Genomic DNA, 23,488 nt, shown 5'->3' on the forward strand with positions numbered 1-23,488 from the left:
TTTATATGGTTCTAATATAGTTGTTGAGGGCTACACGCTATTAATGGACAAGTTACTTTTTTTAGCAGAAAATACTTGGTGTCCAACTCTGGAAAAGACAATGAAACTAGCAGCCCCATTTGAGATGAAATAAATATAAAAGCATTAGCTTAAGAATAGCCTTGGCAGCCTGGCATGGTGGCTCACACCTGTAATCCCAGCACTCGGGAGGCTGAGGCAGGAGGATCGTTGTGAGTTCAAGACCAGCATGGGCTACAAAGTGAGCTCAAGGCCAGCCTGAACTACATAGTGAGACCCTGTCTCAAAAAGACAAAACAAAAAAGCCTTGGCCTAGGCAATGCCCTTTTCTCTGGTTCTGGGGTTGGGGGAGGCAAGGGGATTTGAAACAACCTGGTGATGCTTCTTGTTCAAAGGCCATCATACAGTGATCCCGGTTAGTTTCCTGTCTCCTGAGCTCCACAACCGTACTCCTTTGGTGCTGCCACCTCGTGGCCTACCCACCAGGTACACTCCTGAAGCCCTCTAGTTGAGAAGCCATCTCTAAGACACTGCAGAAAAGCATGGAAGGCACTTTGCTGAGTGTCACAGGGCTCTGAATTGTGGCCTTCCCCCAGGCACAGGGACCAAAGTGGGAGTGGAGGATCTTTCTTGAATGACCTCAAAATCTCCCAAGAAATGGCTTACTCAAGCCAGGCATGGTGGTGCATCCCCGTAATCCGGCACGCAGGACCCTGAGGCAGGAGGACTGCCACAGAGATTGAGGCCAGCATGAACTCCACAGTGAGACCCTGGCTCAAACCACAAACCAGAGGATTACCCAAAGGGGCCCACAGCAGAGGCCTCAGGTCAAAATATTGTCGTTGATCCTTATGCAGTTTCACTTGCCATGGTTTCAACTGTCCATGGTCTACTGTAGGCCAGAACTATTAAACAGAAAATTCCAGAAAGAAAACAATTTACAATTTATTGCATGCTGTGCTGAGTAACATGATGAAATCTCGAGCTTTCCCAGGCTTGCCTAGGACATAAATAATCCCTTTGTCTAAAACATTCACACTGTAGATGCTACTAGCCCCTTAGCCTTGGTTATCAGACCAACTGTTTCTATACCACAGTACTCATATTCAAGTAACACGTACTTTACCTGATAATGTCCCCAAGGCACAGGAATGAGGGTGTTGGCAATTTTATTAGTTGTAATCATCCTATTTTACCAGTATTATTATTCTCTTACAGTGCCTAACTTGTACATCAAACTTCATCATAGATAAATATTTATAAGGAAAAAATACTGTATATAGGGCCAGGCACTAGCCATGGTTTCAGGCAAACCCCGGGGGCTGCTTGGATGGTGCCCCCCTGTGGCAAAGGGGGCAACTACTGTATCCTGAAAGGAGAAAGCCTGACCAACCGATCCACTTCAGGAAATAGCATAACCAGCTAGCAAGGGGATCAACATTCCATGTGAGCTATTTCCAGAGCAAAGATTCGAAGTCAACTTTTTTATTTTTATTTACTGTGTTGGGGGTCAAAACCCAGGGCCTGTCTGAAAAAACAAGAAAAAACCACCAGGGCCTGGTGCATGCCAGGCAAATGCTTTACCACTAAGGTACACTCCCAGTCCACAGCAAAAGATTTGAGCGGAAAAAGGCCCAGAGGCCCAGAGGCACATATTTCATAGTTTACCTCAGCCACTCCTGCCTGAGCCCCAGAGTGCTGGGATTATAGGCATGAGCCACCATACTGGGTGTCACAGCAGATTTTATTTAGAAGGGTTGAAATGAAATGCCAGACGTCAGCTACTGATGAAGAGCAATTATACCTGGCAAAGTTGGATTGAAATGAATAAATTGTGGAAACTATTCTCCTCTTGTAACCAAATACCTAAATATTAATTTTGGCCACCAGAAGTAAGAACTAGAGATCCAGCAGGTATTATATACCTTATAATTCAGATATACTGCACAGAATTAGACTATGTCTAGTTCTCAGTATACTCTACATATCTTAAAGTATTTCATTTTAATAAAACTACTCTTATTTTCCCTTGGCTAATAAGGTAGCTAAAATAATTTGGAAACCAAGAAATATGAGCTATCACTGGACAAGACATCTAAACTAAACCTTCAGCAGAGAAATCATTGCAGACATGACACAGACCCAAAGTCATGCACACACACACACACACACACACACACACACACACACTTCATTAGTTTCCTCTACAAGAGACAATAACATCAATCTTTTTAACAGAAATCCCAGGTCATGAGAGGCCAAACGGATCCAAGGAGGGCAGGTGAAAATTAAGTACTTAAATTACTCAAAAGGCACTATACGATACCACCTAAAACCTACCACGGTGGCAGCAGGCTAAGGAAGATTAAGCTATAGCACATTATCTAATGTGAATGTTAACGGTGACAAAACAGGAGGCCAGTCATTTGGCTACGAGGGGATATTTGGCCAGGAAAAGGTCAAAATGACTGTAGGTAAAGCCAAATAGAAAGGCCTAGGTAGAGGAAAAGCCAAGCTACACAGGCAAGCAGATGATGATGGATCAGGCTTCTTCAGGCTTCTTCCTCCCAAGAATCATTTGCTGCTCTGTATTACCCCCTTCCCCGCTTTCACGACCGCACCGGACAGCTGCTCGAGCTGGGCCGCCTACCCCTGCCTTGCAGGCTCCTGCACTATTGGGACTAAATTCGGGGCTGCCCAAGGCTTTCAGTAACTTAGGACAGAACTTAGAGAACTTGTCACACATGAGCGGGCTCTGCAGTGAGTTGTTCTGAACAAAGAACAACCCTAAATTATTCACATGCAAAGGAGTCTGAGCTTCCACAGTCACATTCAAACAACGGCTTTAAACAACAATCTTCAAAGTCTGAAATACTGCAGTAACTGAGCTCTAGTCAAAGCTGCAAGGTTCACAAAACCAGCAGGGAAGGCAGAATGAGACAATGAGGGTAGGAAATCCCAGCAGCCAGTCTCAATCGGGCTTTTCCCAATTTAGGCTAAACCCTCACCTACCTAATCTGGGATGTGGAAAACTACACTGGAGCAAGCTGGGTCTCCCAAATCTGTCATTGAACACCAAGGGAAAACAGGGGGTGGGTTGATTTCATGTTTCAAAACTTCAGAAGGGATTCTCTTATAAAGGGACATGACTGAACAGGTAAGAAACGGATTCCCCATTGTGAGTTCTCCTGATGGCTTCTGCAAGGATCATGGAGATGTCAATCACCTAGAAAGGCAAGACAAGCACCAGGTTAGTACATATGGACAGAGCTTCAGGAAGCTCTTTTATAGCCCAGGTTTATGGGTACCCTAGTGAGTACTCTCCTCCTAAGCCCATACTCAGCTACTCCTCACAAGTTTCTTCTTCTTCTTCTTTGGTTTGGTGCTAGGAATTAAACCCAGAGCCTTCACAGTGAGCTATATTCCCAGTCCTTTTTAATGTTGAGAGAAACTCACTATATTACCTAGGCTGGACTTGAACCTGTGATCCTTCTGCATCAGTCTCCCTCAGTTGCACACCCAGCTCATACCAAGTTTTTCGTAATTGAGGCTCATCAAAATGGTAATGAGCTATCATTGAAAAACTATTAAGGTGAGCACAGCATGTTGACACACACCCACAATTCCAGTACTCTAGCAGGCTGAGGCAGGAGGATTCGTAAGTTTGAGCCCAGCTTGGACAATTTAGTGAGATCCTGTCTCAAAATAAAAAATGAAAAAGGGCCATGGATATAGCTCATTGCAAAGGCCCTGGGTTCAGTCACTAGTACCAAAACAAAACAAAACAACCTTAAGAATAGGCCGGGTGTGGTGGCATAGGCACTCGGGAGGCTGAGGCACTCGAGAGGCTGAGGCACTCGAGAGGCTGAGGCACTCGAGAGGCTGAGGCAGGAGGATAGTTGCGAGTTTAAGACCAGCCTGGGCTACAAACTGAGTTTAAGGCCAGCCTGAACTACACAGTGAAACCCTGTCTCAAAAATATTTAAAAAAAAAAAAATATATATATATATATATATAAAACAACAACAGGCCGGGCATGGTGGCGCACGCCTGTAATCCCTGCACCCGGGAGGCTGAGGCAGGAGGATCTTTGCAAGTTCAAGACCAGCCTGGGTTACAAAGTGAGCTCAAGGCCAGCCTGAACTGCATAGCAAGACCTAGTCTCAAAAAAAAAAGCATTTAAACTGAAAAAAACCCAAAACCTTTCTTCAAATGACAACAATCCTCTAATAATAGATATTAATTTTAGAAAGCTAATGATTATACATTTTTAATTAAGTAAGATATTTTTCAGAGCAATAACACTGAAACTTAAGTTTTTGATAGTTATTTGGGGAAATACCGTAAGATACTGACTTTAGGACCTCTAGTTTTATAGGTCTTGAATGAAACAAAGCAATTTACATTTTGATAAGAAACACAGATCCAGAATATACTTTGAGAAACACTAAGGAGCATATAACCAGCTTTAAGTTTTCACATTATAATGTCCACAGGGGCAGGTAGTTAAAACAAACTCATTAATCCCAACACTTGGGACACTGAGGCAGGAGGATCGCCATGAGTTCAAGGTCAGCCTGAACTACACAGTGGGACTCTGTCTCAAAAAAAAATAACCCCTCATATTAAAAGGCATAAATTTGCAAACTTTAATTTGTATTTAGAATCACTGGGAGAGGCTGTTAAAATGCAAAATCCTGAGTTCCATCCTCCAGGTTCTGTGATCCAGCAACAGGCAGTTCTTTAATTTATTTTTTTAATTTAATTTAATTTCATTTAATTTTTTGGGGGAGGGGGTTGGTTTTTTTCCGGTACCAGGAATCGAACCCACGACCTTGCACTTCCCAGGCAGGCGCTGTGCCGCTGAGCTAAATCCCTAGCCTCAGATTTTTTTTTTTTTTAATTTTAAAGAGAAAAGAACACAAACAAATTAACAAATAGAAAGACATAAACAAAACAACACAAAAACAATAAAAAACACACAGAATTTCAAACAAGGTGATAGGAAATTAACAATGGTTATTGTATTACCCATTGTTATCTTCAAATTGGTTACTCAGATAACCAGATATTAGCATGTAAGATTGATCAAACAATTAAACATTAACTGTTCCTTTCAATAAGTTCTTAAAATTCTGGATCAGATCCTGATAACAGGCTAAAGCCTTAAGACCAAGAATAGGGTGTGGTGGTGCATATCTGTTACCCTACTGCTTGAAAGGCTGAGGAAGGAGGATGTGAGTCTGAGGCCAGCCTGGGCTACACAGAGTGGACCTTGTCTTAAAAATAACGAAACAGGGGCTGGGGATTTAGCTCAGCGGCAAAAGCGCCTGCCTGGCAAGCGCAAGGTCGTGAGTTCAGTTCCTGGTACCAGAGAAAAACAAACAAACAAAAAAAATAACGAAACAAACAACAACAAAAACCCCTTAAGACTGAAGAAGGAAATTTTCAGAGTCTAGCTACCTACTAAACACTTAGTAAGGTCTTGTTTTTTTAGAAGGCATCTCATCCTTACCTGTATCTTGGAGCAATGCTTCATCTTGTCCTCCTGAGGTATGGTATTGGTGACTACTACTGCTTCAAAGCATGCATTGTTGATGCGAGAAATGGCTGGGCCGGAGAAGATCCCGTGAGTCAAGATAGCATAAACTCTGGTAGCGCCAGCTGAAAGAAGTCTAGAGGAAAAAAGTGTTGTTTGGGATTAATCGTATTTGTCACTACAGAATCTGAGTTCAGGAGAAAAACTTTTTCAGTCTGCCATAACGGAAGTACCATAAACCATGTGGCTCAAGCAGAAACATATTTCCCACGGTTCTGTAGGCTGGCGAGTCCAAGAGCAACACACAGACAGGGTGGGTTTCATTCTGAAGTCTTCTTTCGGCTTGTAGGTGGCTGGCTTTGCGCTCACATGACCTCTTCCTGTATACATGCACAAGGGCCGTGCCAGCGAGCCCTCCAAAATTCTCTGTTTCTGAGGGAACTCATCTCATCATGAAGGCTCTGCCCTCAAGACTTCATCTAAACTAAATACTTCCTAAAAGTAATCTCCAAAAACCATCACGTTTGGGTTTCGGGCTCAACATACGAATTTTGGGAGGCTACATTCTGTCCATATCAAGAAAAATGTGCTCTAAGCCACTTCCTGGCTAGACTTATAAAAACCTCCCAAAGGTGATCTATCTTCTTTTATCTTTCTGCTTGGACAAAATGGAAATGTTGCCAGGCATGGTGGTGCACACCTGTAATCCCAGCACTCTGGGAGGCTGAGGCAGGAGGATCGCTGTGAGTTCGAGACCAGCCTGGGCTACAAAGTGAGCTCAAGGCCAGCCTGAACTGCATAGTGAGACCCTGTCTCAAAAAAAACAAAAACAAACAAACAAACAAACAAACAAACAAAAAATGGAAATGTCCTCCCAGGTAATCTTGGAAGCCACATATTAAAGATGCAGTATCACAAGACTGGAAAAGTACCCTTGAAAATGAATACAACTGGGAATGCTCGCATTGGCATATGCCATGCACAAGAAAGAAACTATCACGTTAAGCCAGTAACATATCAGGGGGGACGGTCTGTTACACTGATTAGCAATACCTTATAAACTAAGGGTTTCAAGGATGAAATAGATTGTATAAATGTAAAGTTGAGGATCCAAGACAGGAATAGGAATGATTCGGTAGCACTCAAATACATTGTTAGCACCTATGATGTGTCAGGTACAGACACTCAGGAGTTTAAAAAACCATCATGAGAAACAATGCTGTCTATAGTAGCTTGGATTGTAAGCATTGTGGAGCTACTTAACATTCACAGGAGCGGACTGATATGTCTACACACAGTTTTAGGAAAACTAGCAGGTGCAGAGGTAATGTGTCAGATGGATTATGTAGGTCAGATTGCTGACTCGTATCACAGGGCCGAGTGGGGAGGTAATTTAGTACCATTCACACAAAAGATGAGAAGTATAAGATGAATAATAATGGACAATCACCGGACAATCAACCAGTAAGACCAAGGTTTCAAGCTTAAATAAAATACAGATGAAAATATATGGCCAGACGTGGCTCATGCCTGCAATCCCAGCTCTCGGGAGGCTGAGGCAGGAGGATCTTTGTTTGAAACCAGCCTGGGCTACAAAGTGAGCTCAAGACCAGCCTGAACTGTATAGTGAGACCCTGTCTCAAAAAGACAAAAAGAATATATAATTTTGCTTGTTCAGATCTATGGATTTCCACCTTAACTTTTTAAAACAAAAATCTATTAAAAGCCAGGCATGGTGGCACACACGTGTAATCCCAGCATTCTAGAGACTAAAGCAGGGAGATTCCAATTTCACAGACAGCCTCGACAGCCTGGGCTATATAAGTAAGACCCTGTCTCAAAACACACACAGGCTATAAGAGTACTGAGCCATGTGTGGTGGTGCACGCCTGTAATCCCAATACTCAGGAGGCTGAGGCAGGAGGACTGCCATGAGATCGAGGCCAGCCTGGACTATATAGCAAGACCCTGACTCAAAACAAACAAAAAAAGAGTACTGAGAGTTATGAGAAAACACTTCAAATGGCCGGCTGTGGCGGTGCACGCCTGTGATCCCGGCTACTTGGAGGCTGTGGACAAGATGATCACAAGATTGAGACCAGTCTAGGAAATTCAGCGTGACCCTGTCTCAAACTAAAAAACAAAAGGGCTAAGGATGTAGCTCAGTGGTACATTACTTGCCTAGCATACCTGAGGACTTGAATTCAACCCCTAGTATGGGCGTAGGAACGGACTGATATTGGAACAGAAAGTGGTTAATAGTTACAGCACTGTAAATGTAATTAATAGCATTGAATTGTGCCCTTTAAAATGGCTTTTAAAAAGCAAAGAAAGAAAGGAAAAGGTTAAAATGGCTCATTTTGTTATATAGAAGAGATCGGGCATGTTCAGGGTGGTATGGCTGTAGACAAATTTTGTTACACAGGTATCACTCGGGTGATGCTAAGGTTTTTGGACTTCATGATGGCACAAAAGCAATAAGCACTTGGGAGAAGTTGTACTGGGAACTTGGAGCTATCTGTGGGCTGCGCTGCGCAGTAAGATATTGCTTCACGGTGCAGGGCAGCACAAGGCACAACACCTAGTCAGCCCTGTGATCAGGACAGGAAACAACCAATACTCGATAGAGCATGATGTGGTTAAACTGTGACGCACAGGGAGGTTAGCTATATTCGGTGTATTTCCACTCACAACGGTTTTAATTTACAATGGGTTAATTGAACATACATGGAGTATCTGCTCAGCAATAAAAAACTAGAGGAGGAACTAAGAGTATTCATCAATTTATATTTAGGAGAATTCAAGCCTAGGGTAGTGAAAATCTCCTAAAGCTGCAATTCAGTCACAAAAACAATCAACAAGCTGATGTCATTTGATAGCAGTTGTTCCCTTTTCACTCACTTGTCAGCTGCATGGCAGATTGTGCCACAAGTGTCAGCCATGTCATCTACAAGGATGGCCACCCTGTCCTTCACATCTCCCACCAGCACCATGCGGTCCACTTCATTGGCCTTCTTCCGCTCTTTGTGAATCAAAGCAAAGTCCACATTCAACCGATCTGCAATGGAGGTAACTCTGCAAAACAGAGGACATTCAAAGTTAAACACATGTATATGTGCCTTCTTAGGGGCTGGTGGTATTGCTTAGTGGTAAAGTGCAAGGTCCTGAGTTCCATCCCCAGCGCTATAAAAAAAAAAAAACGGTGGGTGGGAGGGGTTGGTTGTGTGGGGGGGTACTCCTTGAAACCAAACAGTTCCCAGGGCCGGATGAAAGCAACTACCGTAGCCATCTCAAAGGCAAACCTCACAAACTGGGTTTAATGGCCTAATGCCTCTATATTCTAGTAGCAGTTTAGGAATGCATTACTCAAACTGGGATGATCATTCATTCTGGGTAGGGGACTGAAAGACACCCTCACCAGTCCTGGGACGAGTATAATTACTAAGGCACATTAATTGATTGGGAGTAGGAGGGAAAGAGACTTCGCTGACTACACAGGTGGTCCTAAACTCCACCATCGAACACCGTGATTCGGGACGTGGTGGGGTGAGCTAGGTGGACTTGGGCTGGCAGGGGAGAAGCAGTGCTCAGCCTGTTTGTGCCCCTGTGTGATGGTGGCAAAACATCCACCAGCTGTCAGTGTCAACTGTACCTGGACACCAAGCTTGGGAGTTCTTTTTATGACTGCTAGAAAGTTACACCAATTAACCAAACTTGGCATCTCACTGCAGAGCCCAAAGTCTCTCCAAATCCAAACAGAACTTTTATTTATTTTTTCTTATTACAACATAATACAAACCACACTAGAAGGTGAGATAGAAGTCTGTCTGGTGACAAAATACCACACAATTCACTCAAGCAGAAAACAATTGTCCTGGTGAAACCTATTTCCATCTTCCACTGTGTTATCTTCGTCATATGCGAAGGAAAAGCCTGTGGTTTGGGTTTTATCTTCTTTCAAAAATGTAGCACTACTGGGTGTGGGAGTACATGACTGTAATCCCAGCACTAGACAGGCTGAGGCAGAAGGATCAAGGCCAGCTGAAACTACATAGCAAACTCTGTCTTGAAAATGAAAGAAAGCTCTAAAATGAATGTGGTCATTATGTATATCTACATTGTATCAATAAACTTAAAAAAATGAAAGCAAGCATTGATCAAACTATAGCATTATGTACTGTTTTCCTTCTGACTATAGTCACATGCCTGAGGTGGTTTTTTTGGTACCAGGAATCGAACTCAGGACCTCATGCTCACCGGGTGTGGTGGCGCACACTTGTAATCCCAGCACTTGGGAGGCTGAGGCAGGAGGATCGTTGCGAGTTTGAGACCAGCCTGGCCTACAAAGTGAGCTCAAGGCCAGCCTGAAGTGCATAGCGAGACCCTGTCTCAAAAAGACAGGACCTCATGCTTGCCAGGCAGGTGCTGTGTGACATGTCTGAGTTTTTGCTGGATGAGGAGAACCTGACCATAGAGTAAGGTTTGGACCATAACTCTAGGCAACAATCGTACCTTGATCTAAACAAATTACACTCTGCTCTCCATTACTTTTTTTTTTTTTTTTTTTGGTCTTTTTGAGACAGGGTCTCACTATGCAGTTCAGGATGGCCTTAAGCTCACTTTGTAGCCCAGGCTGGTCTCAAACTTGCAATGACCCTCCTGCCTCAGCCTCCTGAGTGCTGGAATTACTGGCGTGCACCACCACACCCGGCTCTATTACTATTCTTAGGACATTAACGTCAGTAGTAACTAATTTGCTTAAAATGATTACTTAGCCAACACAAATGCATAATTAATACAAGTGTCCCAAACCGTCTACGCTGACCAAGAAATCAGAAAAGGGCTATAAACACTGAATCACCTCAAACGCTGCCAAGACAGAAGTGATAGCCACACATGTGGAAATATTACATCACTATAAGCCAATTTTAATAAAGAAAACATCAAAAGTAGCAATTCATCTTCTGAAGGTAGGTTTCCTATACCCAACTTTGGAAAGTCCTGTCTAATTTTTTCAGATGTGACTATTTCCTCCTAAGTTCACTGGCAAGTCATGAAGCTAATGCCGAAGGAGACAGTATGACAACTTCCAGCTTGGCGATTTTTTATGTTGTACTAACACTGCAGATGGTAGTCAGCAAGGACATGGAACTCATCATGCCATACTTCCTTCTGGCTGGATAACAGAACTTAAGTTCTTTTTTTTTTTGTACCAGGAATCGAACTCAGGACCTTGAGCTTGCCAGGCAGGCGCTTGTGCCGCTGAGCTATATACCCAGCGGAACTTAAGTTCTTAGTTTATCAGTTCCTTGAACTTACTGAAATAAAGAGGCTGTTGTAAAACAGTCACTGAAGACTTGAATGGCTTTTAGACAGTCCTAAATTAGCTTTTCCTAATCATCTGTGTTCTCTAGCGCTTCATTTTCTTTCCACAACAAGAACATGTGTCATACTTCTGAATGCTTTACTAGTGAGTAATCACCAGGAAAATCAAGGGCTCTTAGTCTGCACCACATGAGCTCTAAAGCAGTTTCACTGGCACAAAGTTTGCTTAGAATTTTAGTCTTGGTTTTAAATAAAAACACCACACTATTTTCCTTCCTGCTTAATAGTTTCATCCCAAGGATCAAAATGATCTAACTAACGGCATTATAAAAGATATGTAAAAGCTTGCTCATCCACTAAGATGGGGCCCAATAGCAGCTGCCATTCATTAGAAAAATCAAATTTACTACCCTTTCCCATAAGTTTATAGCAGTGCTGTTAGCTCTCTAATGCCATGTTACTGTTATGGCTTATATCTAGATGTCCCCCCAAAGGCTCACGTGGTCATAAGTGGGGAGTTTCAAAGGTGGCTGGATTAGGGTGTGTGAATGTGGATTAAGGGTGTGATGCTGGTACTAAGGGGATGGACAATGAAGCCTCACTCTGGACATGGGTGGTACCAGTCAGTAGGCTTACAGCCTGGATGTAACAAAGGGAAAGAGGGAAGGCAGGCAGGCTGCTGCTTCTGCGCGCACTGTCTCCTGCCCGCTTTGCCATGGACTTCGCCACTGTGATTCCCTCGGGCCATGGCACCCTGCCTTGGAGCCAGCCAAAGTAAACCGTCCCTCCTTTAACTTTGTTTTTTGTTTTGTTTTGTTTTGGTTTTTTGTCTTTTTGAGACAGGGTCTCACTGTGCAGTTCAGGCCAGCTGTGAGCTCACATTGTAGCCCAGGCTGGTCTCAAACTTGCAACGATCCTCCTGCCTCAGCCTCCCAAGTGCTGGGATTACAGGCATGCGCCACCACGCCCGGCTCCCTCCTTTAACTTTGGGTGTCAGGTATTTTGTCTCAGCAACACAAAAAGAATCTAAAATAGTTACTGTACTTACAGTCAAACTCACAATATCATGACTATTTAGGGCCAATTTTGTCTTGTCTACCTAGTAGTAATTTCAGCCACTAAATGTGAACTGTATACAACTGTCATGGCTTGTGTCTAGATGTCCCCTCAATCTTATGCAGTCATAGATGGGGCTTTTTCAGAAGTGGCTGGATCGAGCATGTGTGACACCAGGATTGATTCATGGTGAAATGGTAGGATCGACAATACTAGGATCAAGCGTATGTATGAGTGCTACTGGGACAGAAAGAGCTGTGGTTGTCTCCCTTGTTGCTTTGCTACCTTCTGCCCACCATGAACTATTACTCCTCTGTGAAGCCACCCTGCCTTGGAGCCAGCCAATTATGGACTGAAACCTCTACGAACTGTGAGCTAAATAAACTTTCCTCTTTTAACTTTGGGTGTTGGGTATTTTGTCTCAGCAATGAGAAAAGTAACTAAGACAAGAACCCACATCTCACCCACTGATATATCCATTCTAAAATACTTAAAAACTGCCACTCAAATACAACAGTCTCACTTTGTAATACACTTGCTGAAAGATTTTCTCAGTACCTTGGAAACAATACTAATTTCAACCATACCTCTTGGCTCCACCAGCATCAGGTGAGACAATTGTACAGTTCCTCCACTCAGAGATATTCTCCCTGATCCACTTCAGGACAGCTGGCTCTGCATACAAATTGTCCACTGGGATATCAAAAAAGCCCTAGAGAAAGAAGCTGGGTCAGTCTTATTTTATTTTCTTTCTCTTTCATTTATAAATGGCTAACACAAAGAAATTAGTAACTTGCCTAGAGAATACTACAACATTCAAAGTAATGGGAAAGGCGAGGAAAATTGTAAATATGACCTTCTCAAATATTGGCTGAGGGAGCCCAGCCAAGATCAGCAAAACCAGCCCTCCGTCACCCCACAACTGACCATCAGAAATGGGTAAGCCCTTATGAATAGCTAAATTCAGCCAAGGCCAAAAGTACAGTGCAGCTAATGCTGTCTCAGGAATTAATACTGCTTTATGCCACCCAAAGTTCAGCTGTTTTATTTCAAAAATCAGTTAGAGACGCTATGGTATATAAACTTAGTGGAAGCTATTTATAGTGCAAGACCACACAGAGTAACTAGTAGTCAGAAAATCTGTGTTCTAATTCTAGTTTATAAAGTTCGATTAATTTCTCAATTGAGTAGTTACTTTTCTATAAGTTGGATACAATCTTCTATCCTATGTACTTCATTAAATTGCCATAAATTCAAGTGATAATGATATGAAAGTATCTTTAAGTAGTATCGAATAAATGTGGTATTCTATTCCCCTTACGCTGGATTTATGCAAGAGAATAGGTTCCAATGTCTGTGGTTCCACATTTAAAACTGAATATTCAAGGGGAACAATAATATGACAGTAACAGCTCCTATTTATTGAACAGATATCATAGGCCAGGAATTATTATGAACATCTTATTTCATTCTCAACATAATAATAAAGTCTATCTTTAGAGAAGTAAGCACTCGTATTCAAATGAGGTCTGATCCCAAAGCCTGTGCTCTTCCCTTAACACAACACTGCCTCCCTTCCAAACCACCTTCAGTGACAGATCATGCATAATGCTTAGAACTATGCTTAAGATAAGTATCTTTAAAATGCCGTTGGTGCCTAGTTTACTTGAGCTGTACTTGGGCAGTTTGGGGCTCCTCTGCAGCCTTTACCATTATCAGCCCACTCCTCCCACCTTTCTAACCCCCATGACTGTATTTAGCTTCTGCTGATACCTGAATCTGAGAAGCGTGTAGATCCATGGTGATAATGTGGTCTGCACCTGCCACAGAGAGCATATTTGCAACAAGTTTGGCTGAGATTGGAGCTCGGCTCTAAATGAAGGGGAAGAAATAAAGAAAAATCAAAAAGCCAACTTGAAAAACAATTCATTTCCCCAAGAAGTATTTGTTGTTAACCTACTATGTTGTTTTTTTGTTTTGTTTTGTTTTGTTAACGGGAATTGAACTCATGACCTTGCACTTGCTAGGCAGGTGCTTATGCCGCTGAGCCATATCCCTGGCCCAAACCTACTATGTTTAAGGCACTGTGCTACCAGGGAATTCATGGAAAAAAACATGGCCATTGACTGAATAGACCATAATCTAGAACAAATATTAAGTGAATCCGAACTATTCCAACTCAGAATACATATTTCATTAATAAAAGTAAATTCCTAGTTTCTATTTTCTTTCCTTTTTCCTTCCTTCCTTCCTTCCTTCCTTTCTTTCTTTCTTTCTTTCTTTTTGTTGTTTTTTGAGACAAGGTCTCACTATGTAGTCCAGGCTTGCCTTGAAATTGCAGTGATCTTCCCGCCTCTGCCTCCCAAATGCTAGGACTACAGGCACGTGCCACCATACCCAGCCATCTCTTTTTATTCTTTTTTGAGACAGGGTCTCACTAAGTAGCTCAGACTGGCCTTGATCGTGTGATCTCCCTGCCTCAGCCTCTCAAGGGCACCACACCTGCCTCCATTTCCTTAATGTAAACCTTTTCAGCCTATTCAAGTGCTTCCAATATTCAATTATTCAAATCAGTAGACTCAAAATACCATTAAAAAATTATTTTATTAGATTTTTATATATATATATACACACACACACACATACATACACACACACACCTATTTTTTCTTTTTTTGTCTTTTTGAGACAGGGTCTTGCTCTGCAGCTCAGTCTGGCCTTGAGCTCACTTTGCAGCCCAGGCTGGTCTCGATCCTCCTGCTTCAGCCTGAGTGCTGGGATTACAGGCATGTGCCACCACGCCTGGCTCATATCTTTTTTTTTTTTTTTTTTTTTTTGGTTTTGGTTTGTTTCTGGTACTGGGAATCGAACTCACAACCTTGCGCTTGCTAGGTAGGCGCTGCGCCGCTGAGCTAACTCCCCAGCCCCCTGGCTCGTATCTTTAAATTTTTACATGTTACATATTATACAGGGGTATTAGCTGGGTGTGGTGGCGCAGGCCTGTAATCCCAAAAGTCGGGAGGATCGTTGAGAGTTCAAGACCAGCCTGGGATACAAAGTGAGCTCAAGGCCAGCCTGACCTGTATAGCGAGACCCTGTCATAAAAAAAAGACCAAAAAAAAAAAATTAAAAATATGGAAATTGTTTCTATTGTAAATTACATCACTATTCTAATCATCTGGAGGCTAACTTTCCAGCAACAACTCCCTTAAAAGGCAACCATCTAGGGCTGGGCAGCGGCACGAGTACCTGCCTGACAAGCACAAGGTCCTGAGTTTGATTACCGGTACAAAAAAAAAAAAGGCAACTGTCTGATGCACAATAAAATAGTGAAGTCCTTCCTTTAATACGCTATGCTGTGTAGAAGTAAAAATAGTTGACCTTCCTCCCAGGTGTTATGTGTAAACAATGAGCATTAATTATAATCGAATTCAGCCAGTTGTGGCGATGCATACCTATAATCCTAGCTACTCAGGAATGGAAACAGGAGGATTGCAATTTCAAGGTCAGCCTAGGCAACTAGTACACTGTCTCAAAATAAAAAAATTAAGCTGAGGCAGGAGGATCGTTGCAAGTTCGAAACAAGCCTGGGCTACAAAGTGCGCTCAAGGCCAGCCTGAACTGCACAGGAGACTCTGTCTCAAAAACATGGATAGATAGATAGATAAGATAGATAGATGGGTAGATAGATAGATAATGAAGGAATGAATGAATGAATGAATAAATGATAGGGCTGGGGATGTAGCTCAATGCTCTCTGGGTGTAATCCATAGCCCTGGAAAAACAAAAGCTGGACATAGTGCTGTACACCTGTAATCCCAGCACTCTAGGAGGCTGAGGTAGGAGGATGGAAAGTTCCAAGTGCAGCCTGGGTAACAGTGACTTCGCAAGACTGTCTCATAACTGAAAAACAAAAAAAGGAATGGGGATGTAGTTCAATGTGTAGTGTACCCCACACCTCCATAATACAGAATTTAAAAAAATTAAAACACAAAATTTTAAGTTTTAAAAATGAAATTATAACAGACTTGTAATGTTTTAAGTAGATGCTTCATCCTCAATATACCTCAGATGTGAGACATGTGCAACCAAGTATTCATATAACAGACTTCAAATTTTATGAAGTTTATGAGCCAGGCATGGTGGCGCACACCTGTAATCCCAGCACTCGGGAGGCTGAGGCAGGAGGATCTTTGTGAGTTCGAGACCAGCCTGGGCTACCAAGTGAGCTCAAGGCCAGCCTGAACTGCATAGCAAGACTCTGTCTTAAAAAGAAAAACAAATTTTATGAAGTTCAAATATTTTCACAGTCATGACCCCAATCTTAGGACACCTTGAAAGGATCTATCTACTATAGAGGTTTTTTGAGGGGGAGGGCGTATGTATATGGTTTTCTTTCTTTCTTTTTTTAACTGTAGTACTGGGGATTGGACCCAGGGTCATCACACTGAACTACATCCTCAGCCCTTTTCCTTTTCTCTATATTTTGTGAGACAGGATCTTGCTAGATTCTTCAGGCTGGGCTCAAACTTGCAATTCTCCTGTCTCAGCCTCCCAGAGTGCTAGGATTACAGCCGTGTGCCACCACCCCTGGCTTGCGTTTGGTTTTTGACTCAGGGTTTTGCTACATTGCCCATGCTACCCTTGAACTCTGGGATTCAGGCAATCCTCCTTAGCCTCCTGAGTAGCTGGGACTATAGCTGCACCCCATCATAACTGGCTAGAGGATTTACTCTAGTTTAAAAAATATTCTACTCCACAGGACTGGTGCTTAGTCTTATTAACTAAAAGATACATTATGTATGACTTAAATAAAATACAGAAAGCAAATATGTTCCCTTATATAAACCAATTATATGTCTACTGTCTTGAAGATAGGGCAATACCCAAGGAAATATGATTTTAAAACACCTATAAATATATTATCAGATAGTTAAGGAACTTTCTGTGACTGCGAGCAATGCTCCTGTTTTCTTTGCTGGAAAGATTCTGGTCCTACCTTATCCTTCTTATCCTGCCGGGCATAAGGGAAGCATGGGATGACTGCAGTGACTCGGCTGGCTGACGCAATCTTGCAGGCATTAATCATGATCAAAAGCTCCATTAGATTGTCGTTAATTTCACCACAACCACTCTGAACAATGTAAACATCTTCTCCACGTACACTTTCGCCAATTTCCACACTAAAATGAAGAAAGACAATATTAAACAATAGATTTTTAAGCACTGCACTATACTTACTAAGGTCTAAAAATCAAAGCTTCCCCATGACTATGCTGTGGGTGGTTTTAGCTTTACATGGACATTAATCCCCTCAGGCTTTATTAGGAGATCCCATGAAAGACCAGAAGCAGTTTCCTGTCTCAGTTTACTCCAGCATACAATACAAATATTATGAGTTTCTTTCTACAAGTGACACGGGGTGAAAAACATTGGCTAACTTGAGTTTAAAGTACACACAAACAATTAGACCATAATTTCAGGATGTGGCCATGTGGTGTAAACACAAATTATGCATCACCTGTGACTGTTACATAATCCACACATAACAAAAGTAGTAGAAATGTAAGGAATTAATCACCACTGCTCTATAGTGATGCTTTCTAGAGAAGATAGTTCCACCTCTGCCATATTGGCAATTCACTTAATAAATACTGAATGTGGGCCAGGGATACAGCTCAGCAGCATAAGCACCTGCCTGGTAAGCACAAGGTCCTGAGTTCGATTTCTGGTACCAAAAAAACCCTAAACAAATAAACAAAATAAATAAATACTGAATGTTTATATGCTAGTCATGGTGCTAGGAACACAACAGTGAATAAAAGAGATGTGGCCTTTGACTTCCTCCCATGCTAACTGTACTCGGATCTAATCATTAAGTTTTGTTTAATAAAAACTCCACAGGAAATTATTACAATTATGGAGGGGACTATGTTTTACCATATAATGAAAGTTTCAATAACTATACTTAGGATCTAAAAAAAAGTCAGAGGCCAGAGATGTAGCTCAGGGGTAGAGTTCCCCTGGGGTCAATCCCTAGTAGTGACCCCCCCTCCCAAAGACCTTATCCCCAATCAATCCTCCAGGTGAAGTAGGGGTGTTTGTGTGGGTCTCTAGCAAGATCAGAATGGTTAATAATGCCCACTGAACACCACCATCAGTTCAAACCAAAAGGCAATGTACTTATTAAACAAAAGAGCCATACTTTTCTTACAACTTCAGTATCGTCTGTGTGGCTTCAGAAACTCCTATGCCTATCATATCACCTTTACGCAACAACTCTCTCTCCCCTACAAACAACTTCGAGGCATCCTGAAAGAAACTTCTATCACAATCTGCAAAGGTAATTCTATTATGAGAAACTGATATAGGTGCCTCATTTCTTTGAGCACTTCTTTCTTGAGTGCATCCTATATTTTCCTCTGATAAATCCTTCTCATGTCTCTTTAAAAAAGTGTCAGACTTGTACACTAAAAACTACCCAAGGGTCGGGGACATAGCTCAGCAGCACAAGTGCCTGCCTGGCAAGTGCAAGGTCCTGAGTTCAATTCCCGGAACCAAAAAAAAACCCAAAAACCTACCCAATACTCTTGACTTAGAAATTTTTTCAGCCGGGCGTGGTGGCACACGCCTGTAGTCCCAGCACTGGGGAGGCTGAGGCAGGAGGATCACTGTGAGTTCGAGACTAGCCTGGCATACAAAGTGAGCTCAAGGCCAGCCTGAACTGCATAGCGAGACCCTGTCTCAAAAAGAGGAACAAAAAAAAATTTAAAAAGCCAAGTAACTAGACCAAGTAACTATTGAAGAGATCCTACTTTTATTATTTATTTAACTAAGAATCGAACTCAGGACCTTGAGCTTGGCAGGCAGGTGCTTGTGCCACTGAGCTATATCCCCAGCCCGAGATCCTACATTTAAAAAGAATGTTGTTAGTTTATATTGTTTGTTTCCTTTTTATTATTTTATTGTTGCTTTGGAGAGAAGCAGGCTAGTTTATACTGTAATGCAAGAAAAACAAAAGCAAATGCAGGCTAGTGGTACAGGCTAGGGGTAGAATGTAAGCTTAGCACGCACCAGGCCCTCTGTTTGATCCCCAGCATGGCACACACAAGCAAAAAAAAAATAAGAGAGAAACCAATAAAAATAGAGAAAATCAGATTCCTGGCAGACATTACATAAAGAAAACTAATTTAGGATTTTACAGTATGGATCCTTGTGCTACAAAAACATTTTCTTTGTTATTTTTACTTTTAGTTTTTTTTAATTAAGTTTATTGGTACATTTTAATGATTTTACATGAATGTGAATTTCACAGTCACATTCCTCATATATAGTCTGTACCTGTACATAATATATCTTGGGTCTTCTTTTTTTCCTTCCTCTCCCTTCAACTCCTTTCCCCTCCCTATTTACAAAAGCTTAGTTTCCATTTTTTCCTTTTCATTGTTTCTTTTCCCTTTCTTCCCCCCTCCCCCCTCCCTAATTCCCCTTCCCATTTGAACATTTTCTTCCTATTTCACATTATTTATTATATTTTTGGTCCTTATTTACACTTTCAGTTTCTCACACCAGAGGAACCATGCAGTGCTTACATGTGTGTGCAATTTGTTTCACTTAAAGAGTATGACCTCAAGGTGCATCCATTTACCTAGAAATGGTTCAAGATTGTCCTTTTTGTGGTTGAATAGTATTCCATTATATAAAAAACTACGTCTTCTTTATCCATTCTCATCAGTTGATGAGCATTTGGGCTGCTTCCAAAATTTAGCTATTACAAACTGTGCTGCTATAAACATGGGTGTGCATCTATCGCTGTGGTATGATGTTTTAAATTCTTCTGCAAAGATACCAAGAATGGGAATAGCTGGGTCTAATGGGATCTCTAGTCCTAGGGTTTTTGTGTTTGTTTGTTTTGAGACAGGGTCTCCCTGTGTAGTGCAGGCTAGCCTTGAACTCACAGCAAACCTCCTGCCTCAGCTTCCCAAGTGCTGGGATTATAGGTGTGCACCACCATGCCTGGCTAGTCCTAGTTTTGTGAAGAATCTCCACACTATTTCCATGGTGGTTGCACCAGTCTATACTCCCACTAACAGTGGAGAAGGGTTTCTTCCCCACGCCCCTGAAGCCCCACCAACATTTGTTATTGGTTGATTTTTTTTTTTGGAGACAGGGTCTGACTATGCAGTTTAGGCTAGCTTTGAACTTACTACGTACCCAGACTGGCCTTGAACTCTCGGTGATCCTCCTGCCTCAGCCTCCTGGAGTGCTGGGATTACAGACATTCACCACAATGCCCTGATTCTCACATTTTTTTCAACACATGCCATTCTACTCTATGGCTTCTGGGTACTTCTCCTCACTATGCACAATGCTCTTCCTACAGTTTTCTCATTCATCTTTCAGGTGTCCAATAAAAATACCTTCCTTGACCATCTAATCAAAGTGATGTCTTGAGAACCTGTAAGATTAAAAGTGACTTAGAATGCTATCAACTGCGAGGTAGGAGGCTGAGGCAGGAGGATCACTATGACTTTAAAATGAGCCTGGACTATATATTCAGACCCTGTCTCAAAAAACAAAAATCCTATCAACTACCCAGGTACGATAGCACACACCACACCCCAGCTACATGGAGGCCAAGTGAGGAAGATGGACAATTTGAGGCCAGTCTGAGCAACTTAGTGAGATTTTGTCTCAAAATTAAAAAATAAAAAGGGCAGGGGGGCTGGTGGTGGTGGTTGTAGCTCAGTCCTCTTGGATTCAAGCTCCAGTATCACAAAAAAGCAAAAACAAAAGCAACAAAATGAAGAGTAAGTATCTGGTATGCTGAGGGCATTTTATCAGTTACCAAGAAACAACTAAAACTGCTGTCAATGTCCACTATGCTGATGGCAAAATTGCTTTCTGAAAACATTCCTCAATTTTCAAATAAACAGGCAGCGGGGAGAGAGACAGTGTGTGTGTGTGTGTGTGTGTGTGTGTGTGTGTGATGTCCAGAATAATAACCTTCACGTTTACCAAAGTTAAGCTCTAGAATGGCACCGGCCAACCTGGGAGCCACTCATGGCTGTGGTTAGTGGGCACCTGAAATGTAGCTAGTGTAACAGCAGGACTGAACTGAGATGAGCTGTAAGAGGTACCCCTTATATATAAAATTAAATTTTTTTGATAACTCAAATAGATAGGAGTGCTGGGCATGGTGACGCACGCCTGTAATCCCAGCACTCAGGAGGCTGAAGCAGGAGGATCGTTGCAAGTTCGAGGCCAGCCTGGGTTACAAAGTGAAGTGAAGTGGATCGTTGCAAGTTCGAGGCCAGCCTGGGTTACAAAGTGAAGTCAAGGCCAGCCTGAACTGCATAGTGAGACCCTGTCTCTAAAAACAAAACAAAACAAACAAAAAAACCCCACAGAATTATTATCTGAGCTCCAGGCATTCCATGGCTAGAGTCAGGACTTAACACTCCACTGCAGTTTGACAGCTGATCCCAGACAGTATAAGGAATAGGCCTACCCATCTCTTCACCTGGGCTTTATTATTTCCAAGTTAAAATCATAAAACAACATTCCTACACCATTATTCTTATAGAATCCTGTAAATCTTAGAGATAAATAGCTACAGGAATAACTAATAACTGATGAATGAACAGTTGGGCCCCAAACCTATTTGCTCCTAAGAGACTCTAGGTAGAAAAGACCTAGCTCAGCAATTCACAAGGTAATACTCCTGTATGCTCCCTTGGGTTAATGAAGTGTTCTCTAAAGTTAATTTTTTCCCTCTTGGTCAATGCAAAATAACAAAATAGACTTTGCACCAGCAAAAATTGAAAAAGCATAGTAATCCTGGATCCATATTTACAGTTAATCTCTGGATCTCAGCTTCCTCCTTTGTAAAACTGGAATAGGACCAGTACTATTGAGAGGATTAAGTACAATATATACAAGGTGCCTGGCATGGTGGCTGCATGCCTGTAATCTCAGCACACTTGAGAGGCTGAGGCAGGAGAACTGCTGTGGGTTCAAGTTCAGCCCAAACTGCATATTGAGCCCCTGTCTCAAAAAACAACAACACCAAAAACAATGTACAAGATATATAGCACAGAAACTAGCACTTAAGCATTTCCTATACATTAAATATGTATTTTTGAGGCACTGGGGATCGAACCCAGGGCCCTCACACTAAGCTACATGTCCAGCCCTACCTTCTTTAAAATTTTAAAACAAGATCTTGCTAAGTCCCTAAATTGTCCAGGCTAAGCCCAAACCTGTGATTCTCCTGCCTCAGCCTCTCAGGGTATTGGGCTAATAGCCACACAGCACCACGCTCAGCTACATTAAATATTCATAGCATTTATTACTGCTGCGCATTGATGATCCCAGCAGTTTGGGAGGCTGATGCAACACTGAGTTCAAGACCAGCCTGGGCAATTTATGGAGACCCTGTCTCAAAATAAAAGGCTCTGAAAATTGTACCTCAGGGTTAGAGCACTTGCCTCAATGCACAAGGCCTTGGCTTCAATTCCTAGGATCTGGGAAAAAAAGCCTGAAAAAGTATGTACATCATTTAACTCAGTAATTCTCCTCCTGAAGATTTATTCTAAGAAAATTATCTGAAATGGTCAAAGATTTATGTTCTATGATTTTAATATAAAAGTATCAGATCAGAGATCAAAAATATCTGTTAACAGATATTTGGACATCTAAATTATGGTATAAAACTTTCCCCTTTTAGATAAGCTTGAGACATTCCCAGGTAAATGGATGCACCTTGAGTCCACACTCTTAGGGAAAATAAACTGGATACGCACGTGTAAATACCACATTGTTTCTCTGGTGTAAGAAACCAAAAGTGTAAATAAGGACCAAAATGTATATTAGGTGTTGTGAAATAGGAAGAAAATATTCAAATGGGAGGGGAACAAGAGAGGGGGAGGGGAACAAGGGAGGGGGAGGGGGAAAGGAAAGAGGGGGAAAAGTAAAAAAAAGAGAAAAGGGAAAAATGGAAACAAAGCTTTTGTAAATGGGGAGGGGAGGAGGGGTGGAAGGGAATGTAGGGGATTGGGGAAGAAAAAGAATCAAGTTATACCATGTACAGGTACAAGTTCTCTATGATGAATGTGATCATTATGTATATTTAAAATGTACCAATAAAATCTGATGGAAGGGGGAAAAAACTCCCCTTTTAGGTATTTCCCCAAAAGTTAGACATATTAGAATGATGCACGCATACCCATGTTTATAGCAAAATAACTCATAATAGCTCATACTATATGTGTGTGTTACGGAGTACTCTTCACCCATAAAGGATATGTTTGAGTTATTTGTAGGAAAATTAATGTACCTTGAGACTACAATGCCAAGTCAAATTAATCAGACACAGAAGATTGAAATACTGCATGGTTTTTCTTATGAGAAACCCAAAGTATAAATAACTTAAAGAGCAAAACAAAAGATCTGGGGGGGGCTGGGGATTTAGCTCAGTGGCAAAAGCGCCTGCCTGGCAAGCGCAAGGTCGTGAGTTCGGTTCCCGGTACCGAGAAAAACCAAAAAAAA

At 41.9% G+C, this 23,488-nt stretch overlaps 1 protein-coding gene across 1 annotated transcript in view; it reads right to left on the reverse strand.

The window, feature by feature from the left end:
• Nucleotides 1–938: 938 nt before the first annotated feature.
• The window catches only part of Prps1 (phosphoribosyl pyrophosphate synthetase 1), a 26,939-nt gene continuing 4,389 nt past the window's right edge, over nt 939–23,488 (reverse strand). The window contains exons 2-7 of the mRNA XM_005404697.2: nt 16,938–17,121; nt 13,712–13,810; nt 12,526–12,650; nt 8,459–8,632; nt 5,534–5,693; nt 939–3,244 (exon numbers count right to left, since the gene is read on the reverse strand). Of these exons, the coding sequence (XP_005404754.1) occupies nt 3,152–3,244; nt 5,534–5,693; nt 8,459–8,632; nt 12,526–12,650; nt 13,712–13,810; nt 16,938–17,121 (835 nt within the window). The 3' untranslated portion in view covers nt 939–3,151. The remainder of the gene's footprint in view (nt 3,245–5,533; nt 5,694–8,458; nt 8,633–12,525; nt 12,651–13,711; nt 13,811–16,937; nt 17,122–23,488) is intronic.

Source organism: Chinchilla lanigera, unplaced genomic scaffold (assembly GCF_000276665.1).
Source record: "Chinchilla lanigera isolate Chin_1 unplaced genomic scaffold, ChiLan1.0 scaffold00089, whole genome shotgun sequence".
In the NCBI taxonomy this organism is placed as follows: domain Eukaryota; kingdom Metazoa; phylum Chordata; class Mammalia; order Rodentia; family Chinchillidae; genus Chinchilla; species Chinchilla lanigera.